At 46.9% G+C, this 17,970-nt stretch overlaps 1 protein-coding gene across 1 annotated transcript; it reads right to left on the minus strand.

Moving 5' to 3' along the window:
- Positions 1-678: 678 nt before the first annotated feature.
- On the minus strand, positions 679-4,021 carry LOC102716379 (protein CCA1-like). Its single transcript, XM_040520985.1, has 6 exons — positions 3,445-4,021; positions 3,164-3,292; positions 2,914-3,025; positions 2,740-2,801; positions 2,078-2,521; positions 679-1,850 (listed from the first exon to the last, which is right to left on the minus strand). Exons 1-6 carry the CDS (start codon positions 3,463-3,465, stop codon positions 1,128-1,130), a joined length of 1,491 nt encoding a protein of 496 aa, XP_040376919.1. The 5' UTR covers positions 3,466-4,021; the 3' UTR covers positions 679-1,127.
- Positions 4,022-17,970: the final 13,949 nt, after the last annotated feature.

Below are 17,970 nucleotides of genomic sequence, written 5' to 3' on the forward strand. Positions count from 1 at the left end.
GAGGCGGTTCATGAGGTAGGCGAGGTCGACGGCAAAGGACTACGATAGGAGGAAGTACACCATGCCGAGCTCTAGCGGGTCGTCCGACCCAAACAGCCCCTGTTTCACTACAGCAGATGTGCACGACGGGTGATAGAACCCTCATGTTATTTACTATTTATGATACCATTAGTACCAGATATGATCTGTACATAGTACATGTGAGGTATTATGTTACTTGATAGGTATCATGTTACCTGGGCATGCTACCTTAAGTATCATGAACGATATATGTGAGTTACTATGTTACCTAGACATGATACCATATCTGATATATTTGAGGTTTCATATACGATATATGTGAGGTACCACGCTACCTACGAAATACCATGTTACTTAGATAAGATAACATGACTAGAGCTTATTCCGTTGTCTAACGGTACACCATAGTATAGCAGCCCATACAATTTATTTCTACCAAGATCCACGGAGGTAAGGTGAATTTTGTTCCCAAATCTATATGGATCCAACGTAGAAAAGCATATGGGTTTATGTTTAATTTTATTAGAAAAAGTCAAATAATATATTTATAAATAAAAGATATTTTTTAGATAAATATTTTTAGCAATATGAAAGTAAGAAATAAATTACGATAAAAAATTATAAATTTAAATTTAACTTGTAAACAAAAATTACGAGGGTGACCGGCTACGGAGTACAGAGCATCAGACATTTCTTTGGCCGTCCATTGCATTTTGTGGAGATGCAAGCCTAAGCTTAAAACAAGTTGTTAGCCTATGGCAACCCCCTCCGAGATTCAGGTTGATGAAGGCAACATTGGCAGCCACTCAACTCTGACCCTACTCGAGTGGGGGATAAAATTACAGGCAAAGTAAAGTACAAAGTTGTTATCTTACATATTACAATACTATAAATCGACAAGTAAAAGCCAGAATCGCTCTTCCATTTCTGGAAATCTGAGGTGGCCTCTAGCAAAACATGCTAGTAGCAGTGCAGGCATCTTCCTCCCGCGTTAGCCTCGTGTCAGATCGTCATCTGTCAGCGGCTCAAGAACCCGGAGCAAAACTGGCAAAACATCTAAAAAATGTATAGTAGTAGCTTTGCAGTTTGTGCGTGAGGCGTCAAGGTCACAAGCACAGCCTTGTCAGTTCACAGTCGGCGACGGCCTCCTCTCCTCCGGGCGCCTCCGATCGCGGTAGCAGCTCGCTCTCCGCCGCGCACCTCTTGTACGGCACGAAGCCTCTCTGAAGCACGGTGACGGACGCCGAGCTCTCGCACTTGGCTAGCCGTGGCGAGGCCACGGCCGCCGCGTCGCTGTCCCTGCTGTTCCCTTGGCCACGGGACTCCGCGCCGTCCGAATTCTGAGCCGCCGCCGCCGGCGCCGGCGCCGAGCCAAGAACGACGCTGGAGGCCGTGTTCGAGCCCGTAAGCGATCCTTCCCTCTGCGAGGCTCTGAATTCTGCGCCTTCCTCCGAATCACGGTGGCACAGCAGGTTCGGCGCCGCCGCCTGAGGGTAGAACAGCGCGCAGGGAAGGCTCCCGTTGTAGCTGAACCATGGCATGACAGGTTGCGCGGCGAAACCATCCGATCGAGGAAGGAAGTAGAGAAACTGCTGCATGCTGCTCGGCCATGGATTGGATGAGCTCCCTTCTGCAGCAGCAAAACAAGGTAGCGTGCTTCTGGCTGCTCTCTCAGCTGAAGCACACGCTGCAATGTTTCGGCCACTCTGCTGGTGTCCGGAATGGGTATTTGGCTCCTTTTCTGAATCCTTCACCGCTACGCTCTTTCCGAATAGCCTGAAGACTGAAGCCACTGATGACGCTTTTTTGGCATCCGTTGCAATGGACATCTGAAATTTACATTTAAAAAAACAAAACAAGAATTTGATTACACAGCACAATTTGATTCAGACATACCTAAAATCTGTGCTGCTTTGAAAGTGATGTCGAAATTTGTTGACTGAAATTATTGACCTTGTTGCTTTTCTGATGTGGAATATCTTGTATTCTTACTGAATTGGAAGAATCAATGCCTTAAAAAGTTTGTCTAACATGTGCTGCCTACGAAAGAATATACCTTAGTATTTGGCGCCTGCATAGCCAACTCAGCCGTCGGAATGCTCGGTGAGAGGCACCCGTCCTCTCTGTCCACCGACGAGGCCCGCGAGCCGCCACCGCCGACATGCGCATCCGACCCGGCGGCTGACGGAGCCGGCGATCCGCTGCCGCTCGAGTTATTCGAGGGACCACCACCCAAGCCCTCGGTACCTATATGCGCCGCCGTGAGCACCGACGTCGGTGAGCCGTCCTCGTGCTCGGACAGGGACTGCATCCGCGACGGAGGCTTCTCCAGCTGCCTGAGCGCCAGGGCATGCTTCTTGGCCGCGCCGTCCACCTTGCGAGGGTACGGGTGAGCAGGTTTCCTCTTCGGCCGCGGCGGCGGGATCTGGATCGCTGCCGCCGCCGCCGCCGCCGCGCCGCCGCCCGGACCGCTGCTACCGCCCGAAGATTCTCTGACGACCTACAGAGCAGCACCGCGCAAAACTGCCGTCAGGAAACGCTGCCAAACAACCCGACAGTAAAAAAAACATGAGATCATCTTCTCTCTCCCACGAACAATTGGCGACCTACTTTGGCAATCAAGTAAACACAACCAATGGTTTTTTTTCTCTCCTTTTTTTCGCTTCTTTCATGGAAGAGATCACAGTTTGTTTACACGAGAGTGAAAGGCTGTATGACCTTGGAGAAGAACTTCTGCGCGTGGCTACGGATTTGCACGGCAGTCTTGGTGCCTATGTGCTCTGCATCCACACAGACGAACAGAGCGTTAATTGATCGATCGAGGTGAACAGATAAACTGCGATCGCCATGAACGCGAGCTGCTCAATGAGAAGCGCGTGTACGTGTGCATACCTTGTATACGGCGCCATGCGCGGCCGTGTAGCTGCAGGGCTTCCAAGAACCGCCTGTGCTCCTCGTCCGTCCACTTCTCCCGCTGCTTCGTGATCGTGTACGGCTTGCGCGCCTGGTCGGGCAAGCGTGCAAGGAAGCAGCTTTAGGATCAAGGGATCGAGCAGGCAACGCAAACACAAAAAAAAAAAAAAAAAAAAAAAAACTGCACGGATTTTGCGGTACTGCCTTCCTCTTCCCCCTGACAAATTACCTTTGGCACGTGCTCTTCCCCTGACAAATCCATGTCGCCGTAGTTCAGATGGCTCCTGAGATTATCCACGGTGCTTTCGCCGCCGGCGCGATCGTCGGCACCGTTCTCGTCGGTTGCCATGGCGTTTCCCTGTTTATAAGAGTATAACGGAACAAAAAGAGAAAGAAACAGCCTCACGGTCAGTTTTCAGTAAAAACATCATTTAATCCGCAGAACAATCAAGATCATCCAAAAACGGCCTCACGGCCAAGAACAGAAACCGAAAGATCATAATTAATTACCTGCAAACAGGCCATCTCCATTCTGCAAATTTTCAAACTTTTCCCCAAAACCAAACCACACTGCACAGGATTGCCGCACAAAAATCAAAACCAGCGCCTCCCAAACCCCCAATCTTTGCGAATTGTTCTCGCCGTTGTACGACGAGATATGGGGGGAGGAGGAGGAGGAGAAGGGGAGGAGGCAAAGAAGCGAACGTTACGTAGGCCCCGTCGCACTAGGAGAAGGGAGGGGACGGGAGAAAAAGAGCATGGCGAGGCGCGCCACGTAGGACTCGATTTTTTTTCCCTATGCGCTTTTTTCCCTCGTTTTTTTTTTGCCCCTCCTCTTTTCTTTTGGCTGCTTTTTTTTCCTCGGCTCTTTTGCTCTTTTTTTCTTCTTTTTGTTCCTCGACCGTCGTCGCGCGGAAAAATAATACTAATCCGGTGGGAGAAATCGGGAAGCCGCTCGTTCTTGTGGCTGTGGCTGCTCCTCCGGCCGTCTCGCTGTCATGTGTTGCTAATGCGCCATTAGTAAATGCCCCCGTGAAGATAACTTGTGGTATCAGCGATGGAAAAGAGTATTCGTTTCCGATGACGAGCATCTTATGAACATCCCTAAATCACCCCAGGGCCAGCTAGCTTATTTATCCCCGTACTAAAAAAAGAACCACCTTATCGTGATGCCACGTCAGATGTATGGCAACACAAGCAGGGTCGCTATGCTACCCTATCATGCACAGAAAAAAAAAACTTTTTTTTTCTCAATATCCATTTGGGAGATTGGAAAAATCCGAGGAAATATCTCAGCCTCTAGATTTGGAGCCGCATGCAGCAGCCGCATGCGTTAGCCATGTGGATGGGTCGCGAAGATCGCCAGAGCCGAGGACTTTCCCCATGCGCTTTTTTTTTTACACGTCAAGCCACGAATCCACCACGGCTAAGAGCATCCTAGCAGCTCATCTAAATTTAGTCTTCAGATGATCATCTAAATTAATTTTATCCTTTATATCTCTATGTATTCCACTAGATCATATGACATCTAAAAATAGATGATATGATATCTGTTCTATTAAAATTTAATTTGTATTTTTTGTTCTTTATTTTTAGAATAGAATTTTTAAGATAGAGAATGAGACAGATGAACTTAGATACTCTAGTAACGCTAGCGACCGACCGCTCCGCGCCAAGCCACAATTCACCACCACCACCGAGAGTGGCCTCCGCGCAAGACGCGCGTCGCGTCTCCTCCGGAAGCCCGCGGCCCCGCCCCGCCCACGCGAGCGACGCGAGCAGATAGACGGGTAAAACCCAGATTTGCTACAAATGGGAGCCTCGTGGCCACAGGGGGGAGGGGGAGATTCCGGAAAATCGCTGGCCATGTGTTTGTTTCTTTCTCCCGGCCAGTGGTCTCGTCGTCGTCGAGTATGACATGCGGGGTCCCCCGCGGGGCTCGTTGCAAGGGGGTTAACCGGTTAACATGTGGCGCTGGTTTTGTCTGGTCGCCTCGCACGGAGGGGGAGGCGGTGACGTGGCGGGGAGTTAAGGAATTGAACAGCGTCGTGCAGTCGTCGTGCTTCGTGGGCTCTGGGTCCTCTGACGGGGACCTAATTCGGTCCATGTCATCAGACTTGTTGGCTTCAGTGGATAACCACTGTATTTCTTCACAGTCTTTTTCCATATTTTAATGGATAATAAATTAAATTCTTTTATTTAGCTTTTAAAAATTCGTCTTATTAAAAAATTTATATAATTATATAAAAAATTAAGATATAATTAAAATATATTTAGTTATAAATTTTAATTACATCAAAAATATATTATAATTATATACATATTTACATGTAATAAATAGTTAAACGTGTAAAAAAAATCAACGACTATATCTAGTAACAGAAAGAGGCAGCCGTCGTTTCCTTTATGGCTGTATGTATGTGTATTGTGAAAAAGAAAAGGATGCAGGTTCATGACAGCGGGGAGTCCGAAGAGCAACGCAATTACGCAACTATGATAAACCCTAGCTCTAAAAATGGTGATCTCCCATCAAAGCTTTGCCCGTGTATCTTCTCCCTCTGCGGAGTTCGGATCGCTCCGAAAGCAAAGACGTGTCGTCGAGAATATCTCGCCCATTTGCACCTGCACCGTCGAGAAAAGATGCAAAAGCAACTCGTAATGCAGTCTAAAAATGGTAGTGCCATCCAAGATATTTCACATATCTCATATCTACTCCCGTTGCCTTTTCTCGCACCGGCACGCACGCACACACAAAACGGGAAACAAAAGCACGCACACGTACTAGTTGTGCGGCCGGCGCCACTGCTACTTGCGTATCCCGCGGTTTGGGCTGTTGCCATGTAGACTACGTAAAGGATGCCGGCGAGATTGATGTTACCAACGGGAGATTTGAGCTGCCGACCCTGTCGTTCTGTTTACTAGGGCCTAACGAAAAATCTACTGTGCAGTTGATGGTGGCAAATTTGGCAAATGAAAGCTCATATCACGTTCTCCTCTGCTTCCTGGATGAGACCAAACGCCGCCTTTAGTCATTTCGCTGTTTCGCATAGTTGGAGGGGGGAAAAAGGGTGTTGGGGGCATATGTGAGGGAGAGCTTTTGTTCTGCCCAAGTTGCTAGAGGAGTGCGGCTTTAACAAATTAACAGCAGCGTCTCAAATTTGCTGTTTGGAACACGAACTGTGTATACCTAAATCAACATGTTAGCTGAAGAAAGGTGAATAAATTTTTGCCTTCCATTTAGAAAGGGAGATTATAACATTTTCATGCTATAACAGTTGAGATTGAAATGAGAGTGATTAATTTTAGACACAACCGTAGGAATTTGGCAACATTTTCATGCCCCATTCTGGAGAAATTCTGCAAATAGTGACGGTTGGTTTAATCCCACCTCGCTAGTTCACGATGGACACACCAATATAAATAGGTAAGCTTATGTCAATGTCTAAAATGAGAAATGCCGTGTTTGGTAGGGAGGAGGATAAGTTAACTTATCTGGCGTGAAAAAACATAGCAATAGATTAGGACCTGATTAATTAATTATTAATTATACAAAATATGAAATAGACTAATATGATTTTTTAAAGCAACTTTCTTATAAAAACTTTTTTAAAAAATATCGTTTAGCAGTTCGGAAAACGTGCGTGTTTTCGAGAAAGATAAGATATCTTATCATGCCTACCGAACAAGGCCAAAGAGAGTAAGTCAGGCTATATATACACACACGCACACATGTTCGCGCATATCTGTGATTTTTCACCTAACTTGTTCCTTGTGACCGTGCCGTGGTTGCAAATCAGAGTGTATTTTTACCACTTTAGTCTCTCACAAAATTTGAATCGATTTGTACTAATCAAAAGAATTAATACATGGTTAATTATTATAATATCATGATTAATTGGCCGTCTAATTAATTGACTACGAATTAGTGGGCGCCATTAGAGAGAAAATGACTCCTTGAGAGCAGTCGTGCCTATATTAGGCCTCTAGAGACGTCCAGGTTTATCAGCCCAAAAATCCCTTTGTTTCTTCTTCTTCCTCCAAATTGGAAAGTTGTGTGGTGGTGTTGAGCTACTAGATCTCGTTGGCCCTCTTTCGTGGCGTGTACTAAGGAGAAGGGTGAGCGGTATGTGTCACACCCGGAATTTATCCCAAGCCTAAGTTCGTAAAAGAAATCCGTAAATAACAATTGACTTAATTAACTCAGGAAAAATCCCTCTAAAAGAACTTAATTTAATTAAATCGAGGTTCGCAAATCGATTAACTAGATTTAAACTCGAATTGAAGAAGTATAAAATTTGGCCAAACAAATTAATTTAAAACTCGGCAAAAGTGGGGCTTTCCTTTTTCCCTCCTTTTTCCTTTCTTTTTTCCTTCCTTCTCAAATTAGGCCGAAGTCCAATTTTCCTCCTCTCTCCTTTTCTTTTTTCTTTTTTCTTTTTCCCCTCCTCCTTCCCGGGCCGGCCCAGTCTAGCCGGCCCACCTCTCCCTCTAGGCCGGCCCAGTCGAGCCTGCCTTTGCGCCCGCGCATGCCCTCCTTTCCTCCAGCCGGGCCGCCTCGGCCCAGCGCGCCGCGCCCTTCGCCCGCAAAGTCCGTCGTCGCCTCCCTCCGCCTTTGCGTCGCTGACAGGCGGGGCCCACCTGTCAGCGACCACGCCTGCGCCGCGCCGGCCGAGTCCGAGTCCGCCGTGTCACCGGCCCGTGCCCGCAACCGCCGCCGCCGCAACGGCCGCCGCCGAGTCCGCCGCGTCGCCGACTCGGTCTCCAACTACCGCCGCCCACCCTAGCCAGCCATCCTCCCCTATAAAATCCCCGCCGCCTCGCGCCGCCGCTCACCCTTTTCCTCCACCCGCCCGAGCCGCCACCGCGCTGCCCCGTCGTCGTCGCCGTTCGATCTCGCTGCCGGACGCCCTTCGTCGCCGTCCAACCGTGTCACCACCTCCGCCTCGCCGTCGCCGACTTGCTGCCGGCCTTGTCGTCGCCGGCGGGCATCCCCGGCGCCCTCGCTCCCTCTCGCCACCCGTTCGCCGCCACCGCCGATCCCATCTCTCGGTCGTCGTCGTCCGCGCCGACGGACGTCGCCACTTGTCCTGCCACCTCGCCGACCCGCCGCCGTCGTCCCCATCGCCGGTGAGCTGCCGCCACTCCCCTCTCCTGCTCTTCTCCTCTCCGCAGGATGTCGCTGAGGCCACCGTCGCCGCCGCGCGCGTGTGCACCTTGGGCATTGCCATCGCCCCTCCGCTTGTCGTCGCCCCCGCCTCGCCGTCACTGACGCAACCCCGTCGTCGCCGGAGCGCCGCCGTCCTCCTGTCGCGCGTCGACGTCGTCCTCCCCGAGCCGCCGCCTTCCTCCCTCTTCAACGTCGCGCTCCTAGCGTTGCCGCCGACCCCCGCCGTCGCCGCCCGTCGGGTCGTCAACGTTCGACGCTGCCCGTCGGTTCGCGTCGCTTGTCGCCGGACGCCGCCCTCCGCCGGTCGCCGTCCGTCGCGCCCGAGCGCTGCCGCTCCTCTCTCTCTCCCGGCCGAGCTCCCTCCCCGCTGCTTTGTGCTAGGCCACTGCCGGGCGGGCCCGGGTTGTCAGTCGCCCGCCGGCCCTCCTCCCTCTCTCCTCCCGTGGGGCCCAGCCGTCAACCTCTCCTCTCCCCTCTCTCCCACAGACAGGTGGCCCCCACCCGTCAGCGTCTCCTCTCTCCTCGCTGATGTCAGCAGCCCCATTAATTACGCAATAATTGATTTAGGACTTTTCTGTTTAGTTAAAAACCCAGAAAACTTCTAAAATTCATAAGTAATTCATCTAGTCTCCGTTTAGGTCCATTCAAATTTCATTAAATTCATAAAATTGTCAAGAATCCATTAAAAATACTTTCTTTTACTGTTTCAGTAGAGTTTGTGCCTGTTTTATTTATTTTTGTGCTTTGTCGCTTAGATTCGGACCCCGCCGAAGAGCCGGTTTACTTCGAGATCGTCGCCGAAGTACCCCAGGGGCTAGAGCAAGGCAAGTAGCACTCATCTTTGATCATGTTGAACCCATTATTGTAAATTCCCCGCTTTCTTTATTCAAATATGCATCGTCTTAATTAAAGTATTTACTGTATTTATTTTCTTCGGGTAATCCTTATTATTATGCCGTTGATTATCCAAATTTAATCATGATGAACCAGGGGTAATGTCACACCCGGAGTTTCGTCCTAAGCCTAAATCGTAAAAAAAAATCCGTAAATAACAATTGGCTTAATTAACTCAGGAAAAATCCCTCTAAAAGGAATTAATTCAATTAAATCGAGGCTCGCAAATCGACTAACAGGATTTAAATTTAAACTGCAGAAGTATAAAATTTGGCCAAACAAATTAATTTAAAACTCGGCAAAAGTGGGGTTTTCCTTTTTCCCTCCTTTTTCCTTTCTTTTTCCCTTCCTTCTCAAATTGGGCCGAAGTCCAATTTTCCTCCCTCTCTCTTTTTCCTTTTCTTTTTCTTTTCTTTTCCTTCCCGGGCCGGCCCAGCCGAGCCGGCCCACTCCTCCTCGGCCGGCCCAGCCGAGCCGGCCTCCCTCCGCCCGCCAGCGCGCGCCTGGGCCGCCGCTCGGCCCAGCTCGCCGCGTCGCCCGCGCCCGCGAGTCCGCGCCGCCTCCCTCCTCTCTCTCACGCCACTGACAGGTGGGGCCCACCTGTCAGTGACTGCTTCGCCCGCCGCGCCCGCGCCGCGCCGCGTTCGAGCCGGACTCCGCGCCATCGCCGCAACCGCCGCCGCCGCATCCGCCGCCGCCGAGACCGCGTCGTCGCCGACTCGGTCTCCAACCTCCGCCCGCCCTAGTCGGTGCCGCCACCCTATAAATCCCGAGCCGCCGCGCGCCGTCGCTCACTTTCCGCCGTCGCTCGTGTCGCCGCCGCGCTGCTGCCTCTCGCCGCCGCCGCGCAACTTCGCCGTCGGACGCCTTCGCCGCTGTCCAGCCGCGTCATCACTTCCGCGCCGCTGTCGCCGACCAGTCGCCGTCCTCGTCGTCGCCGGTGAGCGTCCCCTGCGTCGCGCATTCCTCCGTCGCATCGTCGCCGTCGCGCCCGGTCGCCTCGCCGCCGCCAATCGATCTCCGCCGCCACCGCCGATCTCCCGCACCCGCCCGCGTCGCCACCTCCGCCTCGGTCTCGCCGACCCGCCCGCGCCCTCGCCGCCGCCGGTGAGCACCCGCACCCTCCTCCCCTCTTTCTCCCCCTTTCCGGCCGACCGCCGCCGAGTCGCGCGCCGTCGCCGGACGAGACCGAAACTCGCCCCTCCCGCCGGCCGCCGTGGTCGTCGTCGCCTCCGCGTCGCCGACGTCTGGCCGCCGTCGCTTGCACCCGCGCGTGTCGCGCCGTCGCTGCTCGCCAGCCGCCGTCGCCGCTGGTCTGCCGGGTTGCGCCCGTGCGTCGCCGCCCCGGCCGTCGTCGCCGTCGCGCCGTCGCCGCTCGCCGGTCGTCGCCGTCGCGCCGTCGCCGTCGCGCGCCGCCGTCGCGTCGCCCGCCGCTCCCGCTGGTCGCCGCCATCCGCCCGAGCCGCGCTCTGCTCTGTTCCTCTCTCGCTGACGAGTGGGCCCCACCCGTCAGTCGTCCCCGCGCCCGCCTCCTCTCTCTCTCCTCCCCGGGCCCACGTGTCAGTCTCTCCCTCTCCCTCTCTCTCACCGACAGGTGGTCCCCACCTGTCAGCCGTCAGCTTCCTCTCTCCTCGCTGACGTCAGCAGCCCCATTAATTGCGCAATAATTGATTTAGGACTTTTCTGTTTAGTTAAAAACCCAGAAAACTTCTAAAATTCATAAGTAATTCATCTAGTCTCCGTTTAGGTCCATTCAAATTTCATTAAATTCATAAAATTATCAAGAATCTATTAAAAATAGTTTCTTTTGCTGTTTCAGTAGAGTTTGTGCCTGTTTTATTTATTTTTGTGCTTTGTCGCTTAGATTCGGACCCCGCCGAAGAGCCGGTTTACTTCGAGATCGTCGCCGAAGTTCCCCAAGGGCCAGAGCAAGGCAAGTGACACTCATCCTTGAACATATTGAACCCATTATTGCAAATTCCCCGCTTATTTATTTCAAATATGCATTGTCTTAATTAAAGTACTTACTTTGTGCTATTTTCGGGTAAACCTTATTATTATGCCGTTGTTTATCCAACTTTATTCATTGCTGGACCAGGGGTAACTTGATTAGAGTCAGGCCTAGCTTAATGCTTAGCCATGCTTAGAACAAATAGCTCATGGGATCACATATAATTATGCTTAGACCTGTTTAGCTGAGATAATGATTCACTACCCGGTTCGGGTTAATGTCAACTAAAATATTGATAATGGTGGGCTGTGGGTGCATGGTTTTGAGAGTCGCACCCATGGTAATTAAGGACCGGTTCACGGGAAACCCTAAAAGTAATTAAGTGCTAACCACATGCCGAAATGGGTAAGGTGGGATTTGGAGCATGGCTTCGAACTATTTGACGTACCCAGGCAAGGGTAGGCGTGATGGAGTATGGACGGGCAATCGTGGTGTAACGAAAGCTTCTCCTGCTTCCGGATCTACCAAGGCACAAGAGGGGACTGCCCGACTTGGTGTAAAGGAGGGGGTGAAACCTGAAGTGTGGTGCGATCAAATAGGGAGGGTTGTGTAACGGGTCCTATCACGGTCTTCTTTCCGGTATGCCGTGGTGGTATGTCGGCGCACGTTCAAGTGTAGTGGAGTCGTGTCTTGTGGGTACAGTAGTACACCTCTGATCAGAGTATAAACTATTCGAATAGCCGTGCCCACGGTTACGGGCGAACTCCCAGCTTCACTGTGATTAGTGAACCCTAATAACTTGAGTAATTGGTTTTCACTCGGGACTACTGCAACGTGGTGTAACGTTGAGTAGTGGTTGGGCCTGTTGCAACGTGGTGTAACGTTGAACAGTGTTGTGGTACTTTACAACTGCTTAATTTTTATTTATGCTTTACTGTATTTAAATTACCTTTATTCTTTCAATCTCTGTTATTTATTTAAACTGCTGCTTTATCGCAACTACCCCTAGCCTGTCCTTGTAAATTCCGTTGCATCATTTATTCTCCCCTTGTCCGTGTTACTTGTTGAGTACGGTGGTTTGTACTCAGCCTTGCTTAACTTTCCCAACCCAGAGCTTGAAGCAGAGTCCGATGGAGGTTCCTCTCAGGAGTGAGCTGTTCCGCCGTCGAAGTGTTGCCTGTGAACTGGAGCCGTACCCGCTGGAGCTAGTCTACCCTTTGTTTTTCTTTCCGCTGCATTTCCGCTAGAATAAGTGTAATTTTCAGTTGTTTCTAAGAACGATGGTTATGTAATCAACATTGTCTTTTTGTGTACCCTGGCTGGTCCTGGACAGCGATTTAATACACAATTAAGTTCAGAAATTCGTGTGAGGAATTTCTGGGCGTGACAGGTAACTTGATTAGAGTTAGGCCTTGGTTAGTGCTTAGCCGTGCTTAGAACAAGTAGCTCATGGGATCACATTTAACCATGCTTAGTTCTGAATAGCTGTAATTTTGATTCATCACCCGGTTCGGGTTAATGTCAACTAAAATATTGATAATGGTGGGCTGTGGGTGCATGGTTTTGAGAGTCGCACCCATGGCAATTAAGGATCGGTTCACGGGAAACCCTGAAAGTAATTAAGTGCTAACCACATGCCGAAATGGGTAAGGTGGGATTTGAAGCATGACTTCGAACTATTTGACGTACCAAGGCAAGGGTAGGCGTGATGGAGTATGGACGGACAATCGTGGTGTAACGAAAGCCTCTGCTGCTTCCGGATCTACCAAGGCATAAGAGGGGACTGCCCGACTTGGTGTAAAGGAGGGGGTGAAACCTGAAGTGCGGTGCGATTAAATATGGAGGGTTATGTGACGGGTCCTATCACGGTATCCTTTCCGGTATACCATGGTGGTATGTCGGCGCACGTTTAAGTGTAGTGGAGTTGTGTTATGTGGGTACAGTAGTACACCTCTGATCAGAGTAAAACTATTCGAATAGTCGTGCCCATGGTTACGGGCGAACTCCCAGCTTCACTGTGATTAGTGAACCTTTAATAACTTGAGTAAACTGGTTTTCACTCGGGACTACTGCAACGTAGTGTAACGTTGAGTAATGGTTGGGCCTGTTGCAACGTGGTGTAACGTTGGACAGTGTTGTGGTATTTTACAACTGTTATTTACTTATCATTTAACGTATTCAATTACCTTTAATCATTTTAATCTCTGTTATTTGTTTAACTGCTGCTTTATTGCAACTAACCCTAGCATGCCCTTGATGATCCCTATGCATCATTTATTACCATCTTTACTTGTTGAGTACGGTGGTTTGTACTCAGCCTTGCCCAACTTTTTCCCCCTTCAGAGCTAGAAGTTGAGTCCGATGGAGGTGACTCTCAGGAGTGAGCTGGTCTGCCGTCGAAGCTTTGCCTGTGGACTGGAGCCGTACCCGCTGGAGCTAGTTTACTTTTCTTTTCATTGCATTTTTCGTTAGAATAAGTCTTACTTTCAGTTGTTTCTAAGAACGATGGTTATGTAATCAATATTATCTTTTTGTGTATCCTGACTGGTCCTGGACAGGGATTTTAATACATAATTAAGTTTAGTAATTCGTATGAGAAATTTTTAGGCGCGACAGTATGTCTGAACCGTTGCCGTCATGAAGCCTGCACGAGAGGCGGTTATAAGGTTTTTGGGCAGCGTATCTATGTGACCAATCAAAGCAGTTCGACTACAATCCACGCCGCCACAAAGGACAAACGATCGTCTTCATCTATATTAATTGACGGTATGCTTAATCTACTATTTGTGCAATTCGAGCACTGAAAAACCCAATGTAAGTCAATGTCACCTTTAAGTTTTGATGTGTTTATCTGCATGTGGCTAGAACTAGTTTGAATCATGCTTTTGAATATCTATGAAATTTGTCTTAATTTGAAATCTGGACTTAGAGTAATATGCATATTTCTAACAACAGCATGATACTCCCTCGTTCTTTTTATATACGTGATTATATACTTAAAATTTTGTCCAATGATACAAATTATACTACCATTTGTCCCATTAATCACCCTCATCGAAATTTCTCTTTATTTTGTCCCTAACCACAATCTACCCCTTACATCAATAAGAGTCACTATAATGTTTCTATATCTTTAATTTCTCTAAAGCAATACATAATCCATTATATAAAATGGCCAAAGAAGTAACTATCATAGACAGAACTAGAACTTTCTCCAATCTAGAGCTGAGCTAATATATATTTTTCATAATTTTGGCTTTGTCCTCTATTTTGTCAAGATTTTGTGGTGTAACTGGCTTAGGGTATAAGTAATAGACGGTACTGATATTAGGACTTCAATTTTGAAACGGTGAGATAAAAAAGAAATCCAAACATAGGGTTTCGTAAGGGCTGCAACTTGGGGGTATAAATTCAGAAAAAGATATAATGTGAGACACCAGGCCAAATACAAGTTACGATCTTTTATTCCATCTGCTGTAAAATATAATCATTTCTATAATTAAATTTTATTCCACAATAAAATATAATCATTTCTATAATTAAATTTTATTCCACAATACAAGTGATTCATATTATTTACATGATTACTGCTTGTCTCGTCAATTACTCTATATTTAATTTTTTTTATCATACCCCATATACTCTCCCACGTCAATTTATTTCATATTTATTGAGAGACAATAAAGTCTTTTTTATCTTGGTGTTAATATATACTAAATTAGAAATATTTATATTTTAGGACGAAGAGAGAAAATATGTAGCCAAGAGAAAAGAGCATTCGCTTGGTCAAGCCTTTGTTAAGGCACTTAAAAAATAATTAAAACTAAAGTTTAGTTGTGCTTTATAAGCTGACGAGTTGCCAACCAAACTAGGGTAAAAGAAAAAAAATCTATGCTAGATACAAATTGATATTTGTTAATTTCAAAGCTGACAACGACCAGATTAACTAAACTGTAATACAATGTGAATAAGAAATGAAATGATCCAGTCCTGAGATTGTAATCTTCTCTGTAAATTTCGCTTCATTTACTTGATGAAATTGGATGGCCGTTTAGGCCTTCCCGACAAAAGAAAAAGGAAATGATCAAGTCCTGCGACCAAGACTAGGCGACGCACAGATCAAGCTGCGCGTGTCATACCGTCATTTTCCCTCCTGGCCAATCACATTCACCACGGGTATGACATGAATACGATCCACAGTTGCAGCGTCACGTACTGATGGCCTGCACTCATTCCGGATTTTTTTATAAAAAAATGGACATTTAATTATTTATCAATGCTACGTGACATGTTTAGCAATTTGTTATATGCTCGTTTGCAATAATACTAACTTTTATCTTACCGAAATATTGATAATGCTAAACCATTGTCTCCTAGGATATTTTGATACAGAGATCATATTGAACGGTTCAGATTAATTATTTCATCGCAGATCCGGCGACCGAGATCCTAACTCATAAGCAGTTCGTGAGTCCTGATTTAGTTTAGCAAAATTCTCTTATACACACACTAGGAGTAGTGTTTTTTTTTTTTTAGCAAGGGAGAATCGATCTATATAGATGGCAGTGTCCGAACGTAACAGCACACGGTGATGGTACCGTTGAACATGTAAACATGAGAGATCTTGAAGGCAAAAAAGGAAGCAGCACGGGAGACGGGACGCCCGCCGCGACAAGATACACGAGTACACGAGCGCGCGCGACGCGGTGGCCTCCACGGCCGCGTCCCCGGAGATCGAAAAGCACGGCTGCTCATGTAATCAGGCCATGGCCACCCTCGTCCAGGGTTCTCGTAACCGGCCGTACCGCGGTTTTGGGTTGGTTTTGAGTTTAAATTTAACAAGAATTTAAAATTTTTGAGAAAATTTAATAGAAAAAGTATATGTTGTATAGGTTGATATATAATATAGTTTTGTCAAAAAAATTCATGAAAAAGTTGTATTTTCGGTGTAATTAAAAATCATAACAAAAAATTTCGGAGGAAAAAAATAAAAAATAGCCTATTGCAAATAATATTTCGTAAGAAGATGGTTAATAATATCTTGTTGTTGAGTCATTATTAATTTACACTAGACACAACACAGTTGTATATAATGTTGAAATACAAATATACAATGATGGATATAGGAAAAATATGCATGGAGGAAAATTATATGTGCATGTTAGTACATATATAATAATTTTGTTCGTAATAATGGGTATTAGGTATATTTGTGACATAACAATTAAAATGAAGTTGTTGTTACTCGTTAAAATAAATTTGTGACGCAATGTCAAAAATTTAGAAAATGCCATGTTAAAATTTTCTTGTTTTCCTATAACATAAAAATGTAACAAATATAGTCATAAAATATTTTTCTTATTTTTCTGTATTTTTTCAGATTTTTTAAAGTTTTTTTTGTATTTGACATCTCGCAAATTTTCTTGGTTTTAAATATTCTTCTCTACGTGGTTTCTCGCGGTAACCGCGGATTTCGCAGCCGAAACCGCGTGGTTTTGCACGGTTTTCGTTGTTCTCATGAATTGTTTCGACACGTATTAGCCGCGGTTAGTTTCGGCTGTAAAAACCGCAGTACCGCGAGAAACCGCGCGGTTACCAAATTTAGCGGTAAGGTTTGAATTCAAATTTTTAATTTTTAAATTAATCACGGTTTTTGCGGTATCCGGTTACCGTGCGGTAAGCGTGCGGCACGGGAGGTATTTTCGGTGGTAAGGTGAACCCTGCCCTCGTCCACTGCTTCAGCGGCAGCTTCTCGGTGATTAGCTCGCGTGAGAGCATTCTCATGAGCTCATTCATTTTATACTAATTTTATATAAAATAGAGAACGAAAGGTAAGAGACGTGATCTAGTAGTTTATCCAACATTTTCTCTATTTTTAGTCATGATTCTTATGGGGAGAGAAACACAAGACTTAAAATTTCTCTCCTTACTCCAAAAGGATGCAAGACTTTATTTATTTAGTATATGTTTAAGAGAAAACATGTAGTTGATATATATTAACAAAATATAGTTAGATGTGATATCGATGATGTAATAGGTATGATCTACAATATTGCTGAGGAAACATATATGGAGATAATGAATGTAGGTTTGGCAGAAAATTAGTTTAGGGCCAACTAATCTTGACAGTACGGAGATTCGTAGTAATTGGATGAAGCTTTCAAAAGTGCAAGTAGGAGGCCCATCCTCCCGTATGGGCCAGGCCCAGTAAACAGACTACGGATACAACAAGAACACGAGTTGGCCCGTTAACTATTTTCTTCCTTTTGCAACAGGAGATATCATGTAGTGATTGCACAGGAGTCTTGAACCGGATGATTAGGTCCAAATCACATAATTTTGCATACGAATTTGTCGACTGAATTTGCATTCGATCCAATGATATGACATCAATCCTAGCCAGAAGCATTGTTTTCTTCTTTTCATCTTGTCTGACCCTACGTCCGTCTCAAATTAACTTTATTTTTTCAGTCTCTCGTTTGTTCTAGTAAAATTATATTTTTTAAGAAACTATTGTATTAAAGTTTAGTTAAATGGATGAAAAATGTATTGAAATTTTAAAAAGTACGAAACAAATCCATTGTGACTTGAAGAAAATAAAAAGACATTAGATTTTGTGGTTTTGTATTGATTTGTAGCGGGTAGGTAAACGTAAATTCTTTTGAGCACTACAAAGCGAGCACTCACTCGAGTTGTATACCCTACCCGCGTAGAGTCATTTGCACTCTCCACTTTGCCCTTGCGGATAGGCACGGCTATCTTAGCTGTAACCTCCCGGAGACCTCGAACGATTGGTCACACAAAAGAGACCACCTGGGGGGAAGGGAAGCATCAAGCCTGGACCGTCCTTCATTTCTACTGCAACTTGGGCGCCACACCCACACGAGCGCCCCTGATCCCCCGCCGCCGCACGTTGCCCGCGGACCATTCTGTGGTCCCCTTTTTTCATTTTTTTTTCTTTCCTTCTCAATCTCACCCCACGTCGTGACTATGGGTGGACGGAAAACGCATGTTTAGTTAGCTC

The sequence above is a fragment of the Oryza brachyantha genome, chromosome 2, assembly GCF_000231095.2.
Source record: "Oryza brachyantha chromosome 2, ObraRS2, whole genome shotgun sequence".
NCBI lineage: Eukaryota > Viridiplantae > Streptophyta > Magnoliopsida > Poales > Poaceae > Oryza > Oryza brachyantha.

Bases quoted from the DNA above. Each gene is read 5' to 3' on its own strand.
- LOC102716379 (XM_040520985.1), bottom strand. From the start codon at position 3,465: ATGGAGATGGCCTGTTTGCAG. The intron at 3,026-3,163 runs GTAATTTGTCAG...TTGCCCGACCAG, and splicing joins GGGAAGAGCACGTGCCAAAG to GCGCGCAAGCCGTACACGAT. The intron at 2,802-2,913 runs GTATGCACACGT...GTGTGGATGCAG, and splicing joins CGCATGGCGCCGTATACAAG to AGCACATAGGCACCAAGACT.